Below are 22749 nucleotides of genomic sequence, written 5' to 3'. Positions count from 1 at the left end.
TACACCTGGAAAATAATGTTCTTCTCCTGGTGTGAAAGTAATTCGCGCTTTGATAGATTGAGTCATTATTTTTCTTAGTGTCTTGTGAAATTCTTTATCATTCTATCTTAAATCGCCCTTGATCCCTTGCTTTGTCTGATATGAATACAACTTTTACATAACATTAAATCATTTTAGTTCCATTAAACGCGTTTCAAGGGAAGCTACCTTGATAGAGCAGGGGATCCTCTGCTATGCGCTAAATTTAGCCGCGCGGTGTGACGTCACGATATTTCTCCTGTTTTCATTGACTGAACGAGAGATTTCCCGTATTTCTATGTAAACCGCGGAACACGTCGGATGTGCACATGGCTTCTCACAGTGGATTTTACTCAAATGTGTTGTTACGGTAGTGTTTCTGTATGTACTAAGTTGTGGTGATTTATTATAAACGTTCGGAGGACTAAATCCGCCGAAGATGCGGAGGGTGGTCAGGAGAGGCAGGCCGATCGGCACTAAATCCTTGTATTTCTTAGTGGTATGCGGTCTGCTAGCATTGTCACCGTACTCGGCTCAAGGTAAGGTTTACTTAACAGGGGACGTTCAGGGACGGTTTGACAACTCGTGTTGACATTTCGTCGTGATATATGTCCCGAATTATATGCAGCACAGTTATTTCATTCGTTCGTGTTGAAATAAAATTGTTATTGCAGGCACACAAGGAAAAGGCGAGAAGGTCACCGTTTGTGAGTTGTGTGGGAACTCCCTTCGGCGCCCCGGAAATGACCCCTCTCTAACTAATTTTCGATTTTGCTTTTGGTTGAGTGACTTTGAACAAACTTTACAGATATTTACTCGTCAATTTTGCGCCGATTTAGCTTTTCTCAACTTGTCATAGCCATACCGAACGGGCCTGTTATAATCCTTTAAGTCCGATTAGTGTAAATAAAGTTTGAGAAGAATCCGAATATTCCGTCATCACGACAGTCTCTGTACAGGTGTGCGATATAATTTGTAGGGGGGCTATTTACACCTGTACAATCGGGCGCTAAGTGACGTAACTTATCCAATTAGGGGGTAATTAGTATGTAACGGTATTTTACTTAAGTCGACTACTCAGGAGAATTAAGGAGATATTTAGAGATTTTGGAGTTACATACACCTGTCACTGCAGTGTATACACCTGTCTGGTGCCGGATAAAATGGCGGACTGGGCTTGTCACATGATAACCAACTTATTATATCATGAATAACATTTGTTGTCATTTTTTTCACAACCATTTATTCAATGAAAATGTTGTTTGTAAGGATGCCCTTTGCACTGAGGCACTTGAGACTGATTGTAAATATTTTGTGTACCTGTATTTCACCTGTGAACACCTGTAGAATGTGACCTACTTGGAGTAGTGTAGAAGTCTGTCTACTGCGTCTAACTTTGGACCCATCCCAAGGGTTACCTAACGCAAGCAGTTTCTTTTATTTATATTATACTTTCACATTTATGTACCACTATCATCTCAATAAACGATAACTTACCAATCATTATAAAACTTGAAGACTTCATTTATTTTCTTTAATTTGTCTTCCTGAAGAAATTTAGAGTCAGTAGCCTGATTAAGATTCTAGTTTCATAACAATAACTTGGCTACTAGTACTACAAAACATACTGCATTGGTTTGTCAAATATTTTATTTAATTTTCCATTGCTTTTAAAATGTTTTTTTTTTTGCAAATTCATATTTTATCAAGCGTAAAATGTTTATTCAAAGTAGAACTGGGTCAAGAACTATTGTACCATAATAAAGATATGGTTTGCTATTTCTAAACAAAGAACTTTTGACAAAGGCCTTTCAAAGATACACACCCAGATCTCATACTTCTCCAATTGACTACCCCCTCCTAAAATAGGCCTGCTCACGTTCTGCATAGCAGATTTGAACAAAATAACCTATACTGGCTTAAACAATATATCTGACCATAGATGTTGGCTTATAAGTTAAATTCCCCATTGGAATTACAGGTTCATTGTGATATATAGTAGTTGGTCAATTCACTCTTTAGTGTATTTACCAGATCCTCCTTTTTTGGAAGCTCTTTGATTTCTATAGCTAGCTGTCAAAATATTCAGACACCACTTCAAGAGCATTGAGAGCATTGTGTCTAATTGCTTTAAACTTTCTAATTAGCAGTTCGTCATGGAGAATGATATTTTCAGTAATTTAAGTAAAAGACCAGAAAAAAAGAGGATTTACTGAAAAATTGACGTTGTTAACTGTGTAATAGAGTATTAAAGGTGTCAGTAATAGTTACTCATGTGGATCCTTTTCTGAAGGGAAGCATACCTCCTTAAGTCTAATGTTCTGAATGGTAGCATACCCCCTTAAGTCTAATGTTCTGAATGGTAGCATACCCCCTTAAGTCTAATGTTCTGAATGGTACGTAGCATACCCCCTTAAGTCTAATGTTCTGAATGGTAGCATACCCCCTTAAGTCTAATGTTCTGAATGGTAGCATACCCCCTTAAGTCTAATGTTCTGAATGGTAGCATACCCCCTTAAGTCTAATGTTCTGAATGGTAGCATACCCCCTTAAGTGTAATAAATGACCTGCCGGATTGTTGAGGGATATTTGTGGCAAATTTATGTTCTATCAGAAGATTATCAAAGAGCTAGAAGAAATGCCTTCTGCTTTAGGAAATAACATCTTTAAGAAGAAACATGTACTGTTACATAAAGGTTTAAAGTGATCGAGTTTGTAACAAGGGGAGGTTGTGGCTTAGTGGTTAAGGTGTTCTGGATTCAATAAATATAGCCCTCTAACTCTGGTCCACTGTAGCCAAGTTGTGGCACAACATTCTACCTCTATAAACCCACTTAGTTTAGCTGTGTTTGAAGTGAGGTAGATTCTTGGCCTCCAGATCATGAAACAAACTTAAGTCTTAAGTTAAGACTTAACCAATCAAAGATGATGTTACAAAAGTTATGTCATTTCTGATTGGCTAAGTCTAAACTTGAGTCTAAGATTGTTTCATGAATCTGTAGCCAGTTATATATGATCTGACCATAGGTTTGAAGTTTTCCTCTGTGTACTCTGGCTTTTCTACATCTTCTGATCAGCTTTGCATGCCCATAAACGACACTGTCTGATCAAATTTTTAGGTCATACAACTTTAACCTCACCAGTGTTAGCTTCAACTTGGGAACATTGAAAGAGACGTGCTTTCACACCGTTAGTAGCTGGCATATTAAAATTTGATGAAGAACAAAATGCTGTTGATGTATTGTGTGAAAGATCAATGCTTTGTGATAAAATAACCATTTCATGTTGTTGGTTGGTAGATTGAAGAAAAGCTCGTCTGAGAGCAGTCATTTCTCTGTCTCCTTGGCAAGCAAATTATCACTGGTACATGTACACCTATTGCCTTTTCTGGAATCAATTCCGTGGTCTGTATAGTATGTAATACAGATACAATGGAACTGCCGTCAAGATCTTGAAGGCTTGTATTAATTATGTCAGTTTTAAAGTAAATCAGAAACTAAGGAAGGTGAATGAGATATTTTCCATATAAACATTACTTATAAAACATGTTTCAAATTTTAAATCTCTGTTTTAAAAAAGAACTTGTGTGATGTATGCCGTTACGATGGAACCCTGGTGGAAAGTATTTTGTCGCCCTGACAGTGATACAAGTTAATTGTAGACCTACAAGCTTTTATCGTCAAGACAAAGATACTAAATTTGGCTCCATCACTTTCCTCCATAGTTCCAGTATATACTTTCCGTACTGCCATCACTTTACTCCTGAGTTCTTTCCAGTACACTTTCCAAAGGTTATGTAATTACTGCGAGAGAGAATAACATGTTCTGTTTGTCTCTTGGGTGTAAATTGTGTTTTGTATTATTTGTTTGTAATTAAATAAACCAAGGATATATAGTAAGTGTGGTTATCTCTGTAGCCTTCACAGCCTCATCACAGCCAAGGATGCTTATTATGACATGACAGTAGATTTGATGCTGTCTAAAATTTGTAAATATTACCAATAACACCTTAATTAGATACTAAATTTGGAATGTTATTAAGGAATTTCTTACAGGTACAAAGTTCAGTGATTCAGCAGTTTATACAATTGATAAAACGGTCTGTGATATTTAACGTTATAACAAACCCTCTATTGTTGTCAGATAAAATCTCGGGATTTTTACTCATATAACTATAAATAAACCTTATGACATTTCACGCACCTGAAGTAGTTTATATCGTGTAGAAGATATAGTTATGTCTGGCTCTCAGATAAAGATCACGTGTACATTATTGTTTTATAAATGTTGTCATTTAAAAGGTTGATGGGAACTGTTGTTATAATGATGCTAATTCAATTTAGGTCAAGGTCCACTAGTTGTCTTATTGTAATTTAGGTGACACACCTGACCTCGTTGTCTCACCTGTAATTAAACTGTAATATCACCTGCTGTCGTAATGACCTGATATTAAATATAATGATTAGTGATCTTTATAAATCAAGTGACCTCTCTTAATTGAATCAAATCAGTTATTATTATGAGTATTTTATCTATGTCTCCTATATTTCAAGGCCTTGATACCTTTTGCACCACTTGGAGAAGGCCCAATCAAACATATATACCAGTAGATATGTTAATATGTAGTCTGTAGTTCATGAATGAATGAACGCAGCAGAGTGTCATTCATGTGTGTATGAATGGATAAAACTGCTGTCACAATCTGTCATTATTGATGGTTTATTTTAATTAACATATTATAAAATTGATAACTTGACATGCAACTAAGATTTGATTTGTATAGAACTGCTGCAAAATTCTGCTTAGAAAATGTTTTGGAACATCACTGTAACTAAAAATAGTTTTTACCTGTATGACACTTAAATTACTTTTGATCCTCATTAACAAGAGTCTATTCTTTCTATTGCCTTCCAGGTTGGAAGGTCATGGTTGCAATTACTGAAATATCATTGATGCATTTTTGCTAGAATAATGTTCATGAAGGAAACGTATAGAACAGTAACCCCTGCTAACAATGATATTTATGTAGCCGTTGTCAGATATAATTAAACGTCTCAAGGTTCAGTTTTATATTCATTCAGGACTCTAGGAAGGAGTCTGCAAATAACATATATATAACATAATAATTGTTGTATGACAATATCATTGAATATATATAAGCAGACATGAATAAAATAAATTTAAGTGTATGACACTTAATTACCAGGGAACCAGGTACTTTGGCTTTGCTGGTCTGGTCAGAGTGACTGGAAAGGGTAGATGTAAAGGGTAGATCGGCTTTCACACATGCGTCCCCTAACTCATTCACTTGGCACACTCAATCTCTCACAGCACATGCAGAATACTCGCGCGCTGGCGACGTCATGTAAGTTAACCCAGTTACATTTACAGACATCGCGAAAGTTGAAAAAAATGGCTGGACATTCGGACCGGCAAGGACGGTGAGTAAGATAGACTGAACAAGATTTTGCTGGACCGAACATTAATGTGAACTTTTGAAGTAAATGTAACTCCTTGCTATTAATCCAGGCAGCCGTTTTCATGATCATCTTATGCAGTTTATGTTTTTGCCCGGTTCGGCACCTGCATAATACTTCAGAGACGCCATTTCTACTGACTTCTGGTTCTCAATAATTGCTGGCGTCGGTTCGGACCACATTTTCTAATAGGCGTTCCGAGTCAAATTTTGCCGGACATGTCCATTGGACTGGCAAATTTTATAATGTCTGCATTTATCTTGGTGTTGTGATTTTGCCAAACCATGAAATGGGACATTAAAATTGTATTGCTCCTGTCCACCCTGTCACGTTGGTTCCAGGGCCATTTTTACCTTTCAAACAGTTCTAGTTTTGAAATTTCGGAATAGCTAACATTACTGGTTGGATATTGCAGCTGACAAATGTTGATCTTGACATCGTCAGTTAGACAAATCTTTGAGGGAATCTCTCGTGAAGCATGTCTGCATGCCCTTCCAGAAGCATATCTATTGAATCAGAAAACCAGACACAGCTCCCCGAAGGCCTAGCTCCATTTGTGACATTTTCGCTGTAGAGTTTTTTCTCAGTTGCTGCTTTTCAATCTTCTTTTAAGAAATTGTTAAATGCAAAATGGCAACATGTAGGAACTTATTTTCTTGTTTTCAATAATTATATGCAGAAATCTGTCCCTGATTTGTAAAAAAATCATTTTATTTTTCAAACTTTTGTATAATTTTACTTTAATTAAGTTTGTGTAATATAGATGGCTGCCATCTTGTAATCAGAAAGATGAAACTTATTTTTACAACATATATATCTCAAATTTGATCTGTTTAGGATAGACATGAATACAATTTGTAGATAAGAATGAAAGGAAGGATAAAGTTATGAAAAATATTGAAAAGTTTGTTGTGTCAAAAAAATATTGTTTGATACAAATGTGGAATCATTGTTCCAAAAAAAAAAAAGATGTCTTCACTACAGATAAATGTTCCAAACCAAAAGATAAAGTACTCCTAAAATACTTAAGGTTTAAAAACAATAGAGTAATAAAAAAATAGTTTTGAAATCAGCACCAACAAAACACTTAAATGTAAACGGGTCTTCAAATCAAGTTTGATTTTGCGAGGTTTAACTGTTTTCTAGTAGTTAGACTAAGTGTATCCCGTTGGAAATTACTTTAACTTTGAATATTGACTGTCTAATATAAAAATCAGTGTTCAGTGAATTGCCCCCAGCTGCCTATAGCCGCCATGTTGACAATTGAGGGTTAATGATGACGGTCACTGTTACCTGGGTAGGGGATCTCTCTAACGATAGACTGAGCACTCCCATGAAGACAACATAGCTAGACGTTTCGTCTGCGAGACAACACAGTGAGATATTTTGTCTCTGAGACAACAAAGAAAGACATTTCGTCTCAATGACAACACAGCAAGATATTTTGTCTCCGTGACAACACAGCAAGATATTTTGTCTCCAAACACAGCAAGACAATTCGTCTGCATGATAACACAATAAGACATTTTTTCTTAAAGACAACTTAAGACATTTCGTCTAAGTGACAACACAGCAAGATATTTTGTCTCCATGACAACACAATAACACATTTTTTCTCAAAGACAACACAACAAGACATCATGTCTCTCGAGACAGCCCAGCAAGACATTTTGTCTCCGTGACAACACATCAAGATATTTTGTCTCCGTGATGTCTCATCTCTGTTAAGGTCTAAAGAATTCTCCTGTGGTCACTTCCTGTCTCCTATGGTCACTTCCTGTCTCTTTTAATCACTTCCTGTCTCCTGTACATGTGGTCACTTCCTGCCAGTTCGTACTGCCTAGCAAAGGATGGATAACAGGAGGTTTATATAAAAGGCATCATACTGCTGGATTATATAAGATTTCTTAATATCAGATTTGTTAAGCCTCATTACCATAAAATGATGATGATGATTTCCGGGGCATATAGGGATAGCCGTGCTTGTTCTGATGACTCCGTCCTGTCGCATAATTCTGTCCCATTCCGTCATGTCCCGTCTTGTTCTTGTATGCAGACTTTTGAGTTTTACGAACATGGATTGGGCGTTCATTGGGTAAAATATAAGATTTAATGTTTTGTCAGAATATTTCATTTTCACACAGAATGAGAATTTGCAACAAAATATCAATACTTTAATGTATAACACTGCCTGCCTGTATGGGTCGGTGCTCTTGTTCAGTACAATTTTTCTTCCAGAGTTTTATGTTGATTGTACACCTAGCTGCTGCAGATGCTTTTATTAGCGGAGAGGTTCCTTGTCGGCTATTTGATAATGGAGACACGCACTATACAATTTTGAACTCCATTTGTTTAGAAATGACAAGATCTTCTTTTGATTTTAATTGTAAAAGTTGGTTTTATTGTACATGGTCGGCGCCTCCCCTTTGGTGGCCTGGGGCCTTCCCCTTTGGTGGCCGAATCGTTACCATAAGGTGTTCAAACATATTACCACGATATACATATACATATTGTGTATAGCCCTGAACTTTGAGTTTCAAGTTCAAATTCCATGTCCAGCTGTTGTGTGGTACTGATCATACAACTAGGTAGGTATGTGTTTTTCTCTGGGTACTCTGGATTTCGTCAACCTACTTAAAACAAGTACATCCTTGATTGACTCAGACTGTTAATAGGATGTAAAACAATCAAACAAATTGTACAGGAATAATATATTATATACTGTAGGGATAAATGTACTAGGTGTAGGTAGCAGTATCTCGGGGCACCAGGAGAAAAATCACCAACCAATGTTTGATTAGTACATATGTACCCAACAGCTTCATATTTTGTTTTAAATACAATGTATATTGCAAAGAATAAAGTGAAGGCTTAAGGTCTTGTATTGTGATCTAGAGATATCAGGAGGGCTTTGATTATAAGAGTCTAAGAGTGTCTTCTGATCACTGAATCTAACTTCATATTGATAAACCTATAATTTTCTATTTCTGAATCAATTGCTGTCTTCTATTGAATCTGTATATATCATACTGAGAATGAATAATTCAATAGAGCTGGTGGCTTTGATGTTTACAACAATATGATTTATAGATATTTTTATTTTGTACATTTGTCAAACAAAATCATATCAATCTTAAGGGAAGAACAAAGATTGGTCTGCAATAAGCTTTATGGGTATATGGAAATATGCAGAACCGTGGTGAACGTATTCAGACTGAGAAATAGATTGAGTTAAGGTCGTAGCGTTTCCCCAGATGCATAAACATGGTAATAAATTTGTGTTACAAATTCATTTCCTGTGTAAATGATGCTGCACAATGGAAACTTCCTGTGACATTGATTGAAATACAGTCATCATGGTCATTTCTGTGTTTCAATGGCATGCATATAAATACATTGTGTGAAACACAGTATTACAGGGAGTACTTGGGATTGTCGTTATTTCCTTCCGACGTTGATGTTCAGTTTACGAGGATGCTAGACCTGCTGGATTATTAAACCTGCATTGTTTAATGATAATTACTCGAGTTTTGTGTTATTTTATGGTGCAAAACTTCAAACAGTATGCAAGTGTTATGTCATTGTGAATTAGCCGTATATTTATTGACCAGTAAAATAGTGTAAGGATTTTTTTTTTCTTCTTCAAATTTTTAATCACACTTAAATTTCCTAAATATCAAATTAATTGAGAAGACAACCATTTGATCAAATAAATCAATTTTTAGTTAGTACTAGTACTGTATATACACTGAAGTCCTGATATACAATATTCCACCCAATAAGTGCCCATACCTGTAGGTGTCTTAGGCCTCAATATCATTAAACCTTTAATTAAATTCAGGCTGAAAATATGAAAACAGTGGACTTCTTTTTTTATTTCTTTTGCAAAATGATTTTTTGCTAACTTTGTACATTATTTCCATGGAAGGCTAGTCCCATTGTGGTTCTATTAAGCGCTTCCTTATTTATTTTGAATTTTTAAGCCCAGGGCACTTATTGGGTCGAATACAGAAGATACAAACCATACAGTAAAATCCTAGCGACCACCTCTGTATAAACACCATTCCCTAAATAAGGTCACTTTCTTAGGGTCCCAAATGGTCAATATCCGCACATTTCCCTTTGTATAAAGACCACATGGTCCCTTTGGTGGTCTTTATAAACATGTTTGACTCGGTATGTTTGAAATCAGTGAATCTCATTTGGAAGCCTAACTCAAATACAAGCCTAACTCAAATCAAGTACATTTTAATCAAGTGGGCCTGTTAAAATGATCCAAATTCTATGTTTTCACTATAAATGATTGCCCATACACACATAGCAACTATTACAGTTAAAACTCAACATGAGCACAGTTGTTATGGATATAGGAACATTTCAACACATGCACTATATAACATTAATCAGAGTTGAAGCTGACACAATTGAAGTGATATAACCCCATTCTACAAAAGGGGAACTCATATTAACTAAAATCCAGATGTAAAAAAAACAGAAAAAAGATTTTGTAATTGAAGTAAGAGCTTTATTTAGGGTGATGCCAACATAGAAATATGAGATAAATGTGATCCCATCTGAATGGCCATGATGATCGCATGTCAGGTAAATAACATACATATAGACTATAAACTTCAGGTAGGTAGGTCAGCTCTGTCGTACACAAAGCAGAGTTAATGGTCGAACACAGACACTCCAGTCTTCTTTAATCCTGTGGTGATTCTCGTCTTCATGTTACTTTGATACCTTTGTAAGTTTCATATATATAAGGTTGGTTAATAGATTGTTTAGACTTCATATCATATCAATGGCTACTAAGATCGTGTAAGGTCTGATGTATTGTGTGTGTGTGAATGTCTGTATGTTTTGGGAGGCTGTGGTATGCTAGTGTTATGTCTCCTTGTGATAGTGTGTTTCGGGAGGCTGTGGTATGCTAGAGTTATGTCTCCTTGTGATAGTGTGTTTCGGGAGGCTGTGGTATATTGATGTTCTGTCTCCTTGTGATAGTGTGTTTCGGGAGGCTGTGGTATATGGATGTTGTATCTCCTTGTGATAGTATGTTTTGGGAGGCTGTGGTATATTGATGTTGTTTCTCCTTGTGATAGTGTGTTTTGGGAGGCTGTGGTATGTTATTGTTGTGTCTCCTTGTGATAGTGTGTTTCGGGAGGCTGTGGTATATTGATGTTGTGTCTCCTTGTGATAGTGTGTTGGGAGGCTGTGGTATATGGATGTTGTATCTCCTTGTGATAGTATGTTTTGGGAGGCTGTGGTATATTGATGTTGTTTCTCCTTGTGATAGTGTGTTTTGGGAGGCTGTGGTATGTTATTGTTGTGTCTTCTTGTGATAGTGTGTTTCGGGAGGCTGTGGTATATTGATGTTGTGTCTCCTTGTGATAGTGTGTTGGGAGGCTGTGGTATATGGATGTTGTATCTCCTTGTGATAGTATGTTTTGGGAGGCTGTGGTATATTGATGTTGTTTCTCCTTGTGATAGTGTGTTTTGGAAGGCTGTGGTATGTTATTATTGTGTCTTCTTGTGGTAGTGTGTTTAGGGAGGCTGTGGTATATTGATTTTGTGTCTCCTTGTGATAGTGTGTTTAGGGAGGCTGTGGTATATTGATGTTGTGTCTCCTTGTGATAGCATGTTTTTGGAGGCTGTGGTATATTGGTGTTGTGTCTCCTTGTGATAATGTGACTTTGGACAATTTTATAGTGCTATCTCATTGAAGCAAACTGCCAAAGAAAGTAGACAGCACACCTTATCTGATCACATTATACTGACAAACCAGTCATCCCACTTTCTTAATGCTGAGCACTATAGTATATATATATAGAAACATGAACTACCACTTTTATAGACTGCATATGGTGTGTGTGATGTGTCCAGGCCAGGAGATAAAACTGTGTAACTTGGGCTTAAGTCAGAACGATTAAACTCATACAAGTATACAACAAGTTGACGTGTGTTTGTTTTCAATTTTATTGTATTTTGAGTAAATAAAAATGTATAGCAGATGTATTTGAAAATTTCATTTGCGAGGAGAGCACTTGACTAGAACTTCATTTTCTACCATCAATCCAGAAGTTATACATCCTTCAGTAAAAAGTCTAAGGCTTAGAGGTAATTGATCCAGATTTTACCAGGTTTTAAATTTGGACTTCCAAAGAGGATTCAATCAAAAGTTTTTAAAATTTTGGATAAGTTATGTAGTGTTTTGAGTATTAATTATGTATTTCTTAAGGGTTCTTGTCTGGAGGTTCTCCGCCTTGTTCTGATTATACACAACAATCTAAACATGTCGGATTAGAAATGATCTCGTCATAGACAAATAATCATTTACCGACAAATCCTTTGCAATTGGAACACCATAGAGAATTAACTCATTTACCCTTGAAATTTCATAATGGACCGGTCTATTTTTTGATTTAGAAGAGTCTAAATGTGTCTTTGGGGGTTAACGTTGGGCGACACTTGTGTTAGATATGAAATATGTTTGGTGTGGAGTCACTGTAGATCAGTTACTGTTTAATTAAAATGACTGAGAATTAAGGCTGTAAATCATGATGGGCTGTAACTGTATGATAAAATATCTTAAATATTTAAATTTCATCCAGATTGTCTTCATCTTGTTTTGAAATTGGAGGTTGAGTCTTTTAACAATGAGTCAAAAATAGATCACTTGTAAACACTGGATGTATAATGTTCTAATTAGAATTCTTTTTACATTTCTAGGTAGGTATATTGGATCTGATTACACAAAGTCACATTAATGTATCGTATAGCAGACTGTGTCATTAGATGTCCGACTTCGTCATGTCAGAATCCGAGGAATCTCTAGGGATGCCATCCCATAATGATCACACATCATGCACTGTCGTAACAGAGGGATTTCCTGGGACATCGGTACATGTCAAATTCTGTTGTATCCAATGGGGATGCACAAGTAATTGTTCCATATCTAGCTCTGCCTTATTTTCCCTTCTCACATAAAACTCTTGGTATTGGAGGGGTACCGTATTTCACTGACAATATTATCAAATTGCTTGTCACTCTCAGTCATATAAGTAGGTCTGCCTTAGCATTTTGGTCATCATTTTTAAGTTTCGCTCTTGCAATTTTCTTTTATCATCTGATTGTGACATTTTCATAGTGTCTCAAAGGGGTGCAACTAAATGGCAGAGTGATTTAAAGATGTCCCGACACAATACCTCAATACTATGGGTCGTGAATTGGAACCCCATATGGGGCAATAATGCCAGGTACAATTAGTTTGAATCCATTTATATGGATAATACATGATTCAAGAGGTTAACCAATGATTATCTCCCCTAACTTCATTTCTGGTATTTCACCTTTCCAAATAGTACATGTAGATATAAATAAGGACTAGCCAATGACCATCCATCATGGCTTGAATCAGAGGTTAATGAACTTATACAATAGATATCTATCCCTCAAAACAGATTGTCCTGTCTCTACGTTGTCCTGTCCCCATATAAATTGGTACTTTGTTTCCTTACTAGGTGGCAGCACTGACTGTTGCCATGGTGACCCTCTGGTTTTGGTGACGATGATAGATTATCATCAGTAAGGTGTCAGGTTTAATGTCACTGGCCTATAACAGATAGTTAAACATTCAATGATTACAAACCAAACCTATACCATTATAGTACTCTTTCTGATTTATAGGACTGGTGAACTGTTGTGTACATCTAAGATTAGTCTGTCTTAAATATTCTGTCTTTGCATATTACAGAGTTGTCTCCCTTGCAGACAGGTATCGACTGTGACGTCTTTATTTTGTGAGCACAAATTACTTCAAAATTTCTCAAAAAAGTATTGACGTTTCACTTGCAAACATATGACATCACAATCAATACCTACATGCAGATAACTCTATAATTTACATCTACAAAATAGTGATTGTATGACCTTAGATGGAGAAAAGTACTCGAGTGCATGGTTGTATTTTGGTCTGAAAGGTCAGCTTTAGTCATGTTTTGGTTGTCAACAATATGCCCTAATATAAGAGATTAAATCCCTAGTAATTATATAAATAATTGAGCTCTATTTCGATTCATTGACCAATCAGCCAAGATGTGAAAATGTAGGGCAAATGTTTTGCTCTGCATATAGACATTAAAAGCAGCGTCTTAAAGAGAGAATTATACAGGCTGATTGGACCTCTTGTAAAGATATGTGTCCAGCTAAAGAGAGTTTCAATTTTTGAATTTTAAAAAGTCACTTTTTCTGTCATGGCATCTTTTGTTTGCAGATGTGACATTGGAGATTGTAATTTCTGTTCAAAGTACCCTGTCGATGTGATAAATAGTGACTATGGTTTTGTATGAGTTCAATCTCTCTTCACTTTGCCTCCCCACCTCCCCCCTCCTCCACCTATCACCCATTGAATGCTCTAAATAGTCTACAGAAGTAGCCCTCAGCTCATTCCAGTCATCTCCAATTTCACAAAATGTCCTGCTTAATTTCCAGCAGTGACCACTGTGGTCAGTCTTTAGAGCATTGTTGAGATTCTGTCTGGTCAGCTGTGGTCAAATTACAGGTTTTCATATCCATTTAATGAAGTATCTCTTCAACAACTGAACCCTACTGGCTTGTAATTAAGGAGAATATGTCGCTGACCAGTAGGGTAGTCACTGACCAGTAATCGATTTAGTCGGAAATCTTCATGGAAAATCTTCAGCCAATTACATATGAAGCCCTTTTCTGGTTTTGTCTTGTTGTCTCCTGTGAAGGAGTACTCTTACATTTTCCGGCCAATTAAAACTAAATCTGTCCAAGAGATATCCTTGATTTGGATTGTATTTGGGCCAATTAAGATTTTTTCTGTCAAAGGTTCAGGAACCACACCTGCGAATCAGGATTATAGCTATAATATCTTGTGATAGGGCTACTAGTAATTAGCAGGAGTTGGGATGTAGTTTGGTTAGATCAAATTATACTTATTGTAGCAAGTGATCAGAGACAGGGTGTTGATAACATATACAAGTTCAAACAGCTTACTGACTCAGTCATTAACTCAGAGTTATACTATGATGGCCCTGGTTTGAAGGCCGGTGTCTGATATTTCACCACTCGGCATACTATCTCTGGACTGAAAGTTCGACCTTGCTCAATACTTACTGTAGGGCAATGTTATTTTCTCTCTGGGAACCTTGGCTTTCCACTATTCCCAAAACCTGTCATGTTCCATACCTTGCCGCAAAATTCTAATTATTCTAGCTAGATGTAAGGGTTTGGGTATAAAATGGATAGATTTTAGTCAGGAAAATAGCTGAAAATGCAAATTTTGGGCAGCTCTCACTTAAGAGAAAGATATCTGACGTAGAATTAAGGGAGGCAATGTGTCAAACAATATTAGGTATTGAAGATATCAGATTGTTTCATTGTACTCTATGTTAGTATGTCTGTAGGTAGAGGGTCTAAGAAGGGGGATAGGTTGACTTCAGTGGATTGGGAGGGTGTATACTGTAAGGGCTATATACTATCTTAAGCTGAATTAGGAAAACTGGTATATCAATGGCTGTTTGTAACTTATTTGTAGATAATGAGTCATGATCAGTAATTTTATTCATAGTAGTGTGACCGGGGTGACCACTTCTTATTTAGATTATAACATTGGTTTTAGATTCTAAACAAAGCCAGAGTGATGTTTGAATGTGATATATCATGGTGATAAATACAGGGATGAAGTAGTAAGACTTACCAAGGTTAAATTACCTAATTTCTGATAAGTTTCCCGTCCCTGATATCATTTCTGAAGGTCAGTATTGTTTAGCTACGATCAGGGATTAAAGACAATCTATAGACACTTTGTGTAGAGGTAAGATAGTGCAGGCCGCACACACAGACAAAATCTGTTTGTTTGGTCAAGATAAAAGTACTTGTCAAATAAAGACTGAAGTGTTTAGTGACATCTCTGGCAGGAAGCATTATTTGTACAAGTCCAGCAGCCACGTCTTTGTCCATCCCACTGGTCAGTGTGGTCAGTGACCAGAGAGCCATCTCACCTGTCTCGTTAGTAACCCAGCCAACAAAAGGTAGATAGGCGACAGAGTCAATTATGGATTACGCCCCACAAGTACCTGGTTGAAGCCTCTTTTGTCCATCCACAGTGACCATATCCAATTTCATTGTTATGATAAGCTTTTCAGTAAAAGTACCGGCCATTCACTTCAGAGGACTTTTGTATTAGCTTACTGAACGTTGTGTCAGTAGTTATAGTATTTCAATTGGGACGCTTTCTGTTCATTGTCCCAGATAATGTGTTGTAGTTTATTCTGATATTTCCAGTCTATGTGGTCTGTTAAGGTTTATGTAAGGCCGGGTGAAGGGGTGTTTGCTCAGTACACAGGGGTTACTTAATGGCTGTGAGCAATGTCTGTTACCTAATCTCACACACACATATAAGATATCTTTAATTTGAGTTGGTTTTGAGCAGATTTAAGAAACATGTGAAAACAAGTGACATCACTTAAGCTCCACCTGTGCATAATCTTTGTAACAAAATTTCAAAACTAAAAGCCTTATGTACAATGTTCAGAGTATAAGATAGTGTTATACTCAACATTGAAAAAGACTGTACGTACTAATTGTATGTTATAATCTGCTTTCACACTCTTTAGTCACTGAGAGTGTATACATAATGATCCAATAGGATGTTCCTCACAGCAACACAGTCCACCAATCAGGTTGCATGTTACTCACAGCAACACAGTCCACCAATCAGGTTGCATGTTACTCACAGCAACACACTCCACCAATCAGATTGCATGTTACTCACAGCAACACAGTCCACCAATCAGGTTGCATGTTACTCACAGCAACACAGTCCACCAATCAGGTTGCATGTTACTCACAGCAACACACTCCACCAATCAGGTTGCATGTTACTCACAGCAACACAGTCCACCAATCAGGTTGCATGTTACTCACAGCAACACACTCCACCAATCAGATTGCATTTTCCTCACATCAATGCATTCCACCACAGCAACACACTCCACCACAATCAGATTGCATTTTCCTCACATCAATGCATTCCACCAATCAGAGTGGATGTTCCTCACAGCAACACACTCAACCAATCAGAGTGCATGTTCCTGATGGCCACTGTGCCTTTCACAGATTCATTTGATTTGTTTTTAATCAGAAACGGAAATTTTATATGTCAAAGGTGAAAAGTGTCATTTTTTACAACTTTTTGTTCACACAATTCCAATATATTTACAGGTTTCCTGTTATGGGTACTTGATCTACACTTAAGCCACCCTGTATTGAGTTCATGTTAACTTTAGGAAGCCAGTGCATGTTTTCATTTCAATTCAAAATATTTTATCAAATCCTTGATTTTATGTATTGGATATCAGACAATGTAACATAAACCTAATAGTCCATTGGTGGCTATTGTCTGCATCGATATCAGGTTTACTATGTTTGTAGATACCTGGATTGTATATGTACTAGCCGTGTATCAGTCCTATTACCTGTAATCCATATTTTGACACATGATTGACAGATATGTGTCACTGTCCAGGTTTGTAAGTAAACACTGTTGATCTATCTATTGTCCAGGCCAGTATCAGGAAGCGTGATACGTTATATTGACTCAGTATTATCATTGTTTGTTCTGTAGGTTGTATACATACCATATTCTCTCTTTGTCAAAACTCCAATACTGATTTGTGGTTGGGAAGATGGTGGCTGAGTGGTTGACCACTAGCCGTCTAATCTCTGGGTTTCAAGTTTGAATCTTATTTAACATAGGGCAGTAATGCCAGGTACTGATAATAATTATATAGTTTGGTGTTTTTTCTTCAGGTATTCCAGCTTTCCACCACCCCATAAACAGAAGATACGATTATGGTGGGTTATTTGGTCACGGAAATAACTTGGGGAAATTATGAAATTGATATAAAAGACGTAAATTGTTAAATATTTTTGAAAGGAAAATTAATCTTACAGAAATTATCTCTTATGTTTGTGAAGGAGACAAATGTACAGAAACATTTAAGTCTGAAAATTAGCAACAGTAACTTAAACTTCATTCATATAGAGTTAGTATAATGCACATAGTGTTTATATACTGAAGTGGTTAGCTGAGCAGGAAGTTTATATTGACCTGTTAGTATGATAGTGTGTCAGGGAAAAAAATCGGAAGTTCATCATCGTAACAAAAATTTCATCTCCATAAAGATGTATTGTCACATAACGAATATACCTAGTACAGCTTAGATCATATCCTCCATTCAATTCACCTGTGTAATTAGTTATGCGTGATAAAATCTATCTGCTTTTGATAACCTGTACAACCTTGTGACAATCCATCCCAGTAAAACTTGAGATTACCTGTGTCACACTCTCTCTGATGATAAAGCAAAATGGTAGATGACAAAGTAGATATAACTGTGTGAGGTCATCAGGTGCAAAACATACAGGTAGGGCATCACTGGTGACATACAGGTAATCCTTGACAACATACAAATACGTAGGGTATCCTTGAAGACATATACAGGTTGGGTATCCTTGACAACATACAGGTAGGGTATCCTTGATGACAAACAGATAGATTATCCATGACGACATACAGGTATTGTATCCATGACGACATACAGCTAGGGTATCCATGACAATATTCGGGTGGGGTTATACCCATGACAACATTCAGGTAGGGTTACCCATGAGGACATTCAGGTGGGATTACCCATGACAACATTCAGGTAGTATTCATGACGGCATAGGTATCATCCTCAAATGACCCTGTTGTTAATAGAATAGTACTCCAGACCTGAATTTCAGAATTTATTTTGCTTTTGGAGAAAAAGTGCTACAGAAGACAATGGATTGAAAGAGTTTTAAAAAACCCAACAGATTTAGACAAATTGAAGGAAAACCAGCTGTTGATTTTGATGAATGTTAGAGGAGAGGCTATGGTGGTGAAATGGATGGTGCACTTCTGTACTGTGTGCAACAGCTGCATGGTAGAACAATTTACGACTTCAACCTTTAAATCGTGTGAATGAGCTAAACTCCTTATTAAATTTCATATTTTAGTATGAGGCATGTCTGTAATGGGGCTGTGTTATGTTAGCAGCGTGGTCAGGTTGCTTCATGGATTTGTTAGGGCTAAATTATTTTTACATACCACAGTATATGTTTATATATACTTTTGTTGTTGTTTATGTGTGGTGACATATAGTTATCCGTATGCTGATATGGCATCTGTGTCATCCACGAAAGTGTCATCTGCTCACATGTAATCAACAAAAGTTTTGTCTGTTCAGAAATTTTTCTGCTAGTTTCCTTTAGCTTTAGCAGTTGCCAGGTACTGATCACTGTCGGTGGTTTTTCTTTGGGTACTCCGGTTTTCCTCCAACATTAATCCTGGCACGTCCTTGTATGACCCTGGCTGTTAATAAGACGTAAATATAACCAAGCATTAGCGTGATTAAAATTATCAAGCACAAACTTCATACAGAAGGTTCCTTTCTTACAAAGTGCTTGCTAAATATGATGCTTTGAAAGCCATGGCCAAAGGTCAGCATTATAATGTTACAAAATTTTGGTTTCCTTTACTTAATCTTCATGGTACAAAATGAATGAATGAATACTGGTCTACACCTGAAATCTGGACCATAATAACTACTGACAGTATCAGGTTCGCGGGTGTGAAATTTTACAATGTACTGTGTGGTTATTCCAGGGGTTTATTTTCGCAAATTATCTCATCTCAAAAGCCTAATGAAGCGTCATCATTGATGCATAGTATATCTTAAAACCATGATTTTGATAAGAAATATTTGCAAAGTCAACAAAATTCATTCATTATTGCTATATACGAGATATTTTACCTGATGAAGTTATGAAATACCTGGGGTTATCCGAGGTCATCTCTTACCTGTCAGTAACAAGACACTCTAGCAGACAAGAGGTACAGCAGGTCGCCATGGCGATACAATACCAGTATCAGGTACAGAAACAGATACCTCTAACTTAACAAATATGATAAATGTAGATAATGATCATATTTAATAACGAAGAAAGACGGCCTGACACCATACCTGTAGAAGGTCGAGTCGTGTTGCATGATCAGATGTTAATTGAAAAATACCTGAGATATTTTTACACCCAGTTATATAAAAGCCTAAAAGATTAGTGTAGGGTGTTCAGAGGATTGACACAGCGTGTTCACAAGTTTCTCTGTAACAATTAAATCTAGTGTAAAAAATAAACATTATATTTTAAAAATTACTAACAAATATGTGTGTTATGCATACCTGTGATATATATATGTATGCTGAGAATATGTAATAGTTTAAAGATAAATGGATTCCTGAAGGCTTTAGACATAAAATTTAAAATGGGTATATATAGTGTTAGTATATGTAGTCAATATTACTGTCTCATTCTTGGTTGTTGTGTATTAAGAAACTTCTGCAACTTTTCAGTTTGATCTTTTTCAGTCTTATTAAAAGTCAGGGTACTTGATTGATGAAGTGTCCTATTACGTCCTATGAACAGCAGTGGTCACTTTAAGATGTTCGGTTTAGGAGGTGGTGGAAATTTAAAGTACCTGGCAACTCGGCCTGACATAGGAATCAAACTAGCTACCCAGATGTGGAGCCTTGATCAGGATAATGTGCCTGATGATGTAATAGAGGATGACCATGTATAGTACTGTGGGATTGTACTATAAATATATCATAGTTTCTGTTGTTACTATGGAGATAGACCTGAATGTACCATGGATATAAAAATTCATATGAGGCCAAAAATAAAAAAGTCTGTTTAGGGATACCCTATCGACCATAATTTTTTACCCCCCGAGCTTAATTTTTTTCCACTTTTACACTTTTTTACATACAATGTACATTTATACTATGAATCAACAAAAAGAAACAATCACGCTAGTCTCACACTTAAAACAAGCCAAAACCAAACAAGCTTAACCAAACATGTACAAATCTGAGTTATGATACATTTTGTACTTTCTTTTTTATACTAATTTGTGATGTTAGGAGACATAGATATATATTTGTAGGAATTGTGTTTCAATTTTACACCAATATTAAGAATTTTGTTTTATTGAAATTTCTAAATTAAATCAATAGCAAAATGTTTTGATAAGATGGTAAAGAAAAATGTGTACAGGAATTGAAGTTAGGACTTATATATAAATCAATTTTATATCAATCCATATCAATCCATGCAATTTTATAATTCTATATATATATATATATACATATATATAGATCATGGAAAAAATGAAGTCAAATTAACAAAATCAGCTCTCACTGCTGCGCCTGTTAATATTATCTTAGTAAATACGCTCTATTTATAAAGATGAAAGACAATGGTAATGAAGCACTCATCAGGCTACGAGCTTGTTGTCTTCAGCATGCTATAAAAAGGATTGGTTTACAAGCTTCTCAGACACTTAGCTGATAACATCCTGATCAGGTCCACAAAACGTTTTACTTCCTGTTGTATTGAAAAGTGCATTTTCAAAAATAGAATGTATATTGGGAGGGGGGATGTCAGCCGTTCTTTGCTGCGAACTTGTGATGATCATCTTGAATTACTTTTGAAGGTTGAAATAAAGAAAACTTTTAGCAGGCCAATATAAAGAAATGCTATAATTTAACTGTCCTAAAGTTCATTTTTGGTTTACATTAGAAAACAAACTTCCAAGAAAGTGTATTTTTGATGGTTCTTGTTTGAAAAATAGATCCACTTAACATTAGTGATTACAGGAAGTTTCTCATAAATCGATTAAAATGTTTTTGATAGGAGAACCTGATTGTCTAAGCTAAACATTACCATCATGTACTAGAGAGAGCAACTGTTCAGCTGCTGTTACAGAAGTTTGTGTTTTAGTTAGTCGATGCCAGAGGCAGTTCATTGATTTTATCATTGTAGTAATTAATCTTAATCCTTAGTAATTGGCCCTTTTAGAATGGTTTAAAGTTATTTGTATTTTAAATTAGAAATAATTGTTTTGTAGTCGGTTTAATGGACTTAGATACTCTCCGTTAACCTCACGAAAGATCTCTGACTTTTAAATCCAGATAAGTGCGAACTCTTTATTGATTGGAGGGGAGTTTGACCCTAAAAGTTGTTACTGACCTTGACCTTCAAAATGCACTAAAACAGCAGAAACTCCAGACTTAAAGATGCTGGTATGAAAATGTTCAAGGAAAGGTGGATATTTATACCAGGAATAATTGTGGCGGTCCATGACCTTGACAAAGCACTAAAAAGGGATGCATGGTGGTGAGAACTCTTCAATCATTGAAGGAGATTTAAGTCCTTAACTTTATTGATCCTGAAGAACACGCGGAAACTAGAGTATATGTATGCATTAACATTTGAAGTAGAAAATTCTCAGTATCTCACTGTTATAAAGGAACATGTATTCCTAAATCATCAATATTCTATAGTCCATATGTCCATATTGACTCCCTCACCCTGACACCCTTGAAGACACATATAGGATCTTCTAAATCAAAGACTTGACCAGTCCATTGCGAAATTACAGGGATGAATTTGGTGTTTGATATTTTACTCAGTAAGTATCCCTTTCTTTATTTATACATGTAGTCAAAATTTTGCATTTTCTTCCAAATAAGGCAACAATCTTTAAAGATTTGGAACTGATAATGATTTCCTTGTTTTCATAATCAATATAGTTTCACTCTGCCAATTCAAAATATCATGTTTTGAAATTAAAATGAGAGGAATGTTGTTTACATTAAACTTTGGCTGTCATCCAAACGGCCAGCTGAAATAGTTGGCTTTCTCCTATAGCCTGGTGATCATTTCATTCATATGGAGTGTGTACATATCTGTATATTACAACAGGTATATTATTAATATATACACTGTATTATGATAAATACCAGGTATATTATACACAGGTGATACATAGGGGAAAGTCTCATTGATCGTAAGTCTCGATCTCTATCAAACCATCTCCCTGCTGTGTAATATATATGATTATGAATTACATTTCTCGCGTTATTAACTGCAAACTTCATACTTTCTAGGTGTTAAAGATAGAGTGTATAGTGTTTTGAGAACAGTGGGAAGTCTTCATGTTCAAATTACTGCACGAAGATAAAATTTTATAAAGTTTTGTAATTGTTTCTTCTTTGCATCACAGAGTTATCTACCCTTGCCGGTAGGTACAAGAAGTCACAAGTTCGTCAGTGAAAATTGTGCCGTAAAAATTTCATAC

General features: G+C 36.1%; 1 protein-coding gene across 3 annotated transcripts in view; it reads left to right on the top strand.

The window, feature by feature from the left end:
• The first annotated feature begins 329 nt into the window (after nucleotides 1–329).
• The window catches only part of LOC138310556 (prolow-density lipoprotein receptor-related protein 1-like), a 121193-nt gene continuing 98773 nt past the window's right edge, over nucleotides 330–22749 (top strand). For all 3 annotated transcript variants that reach the window (XM_069251826.1, XM_069251825.1, XM_069251824.1), the window contains exon 1: nucleotides 330–557. In XM_069251826.1, the coding sequence (XP_069107927.1) occupies nucleotides 458–557 (100 nt within the window). In that variant the 5' untranslated portion in view covers nucleotides 330–457. The remainder of the gene's footprint in view (nucleotides 558–22749) is intronic.

Source organism: Argopecten irradians, chromosome 16, assembly GCF_041381155.1.
Source record: "Argopecten irradians isolate NY chromosome 16, Ai_NY, whole genome shotgun sequence".
Taxonomy (NCBI): Eukaryota; Metazoa; Mollusca; class Bivalvia; order Pectinida; family Pectinidae; genus Argopecten; species Argopecten irradians.
Note: the sequence above shows the minus strand (reverse complement) of the source record. Positions and strands in the feature narration are given on the sequence as shown.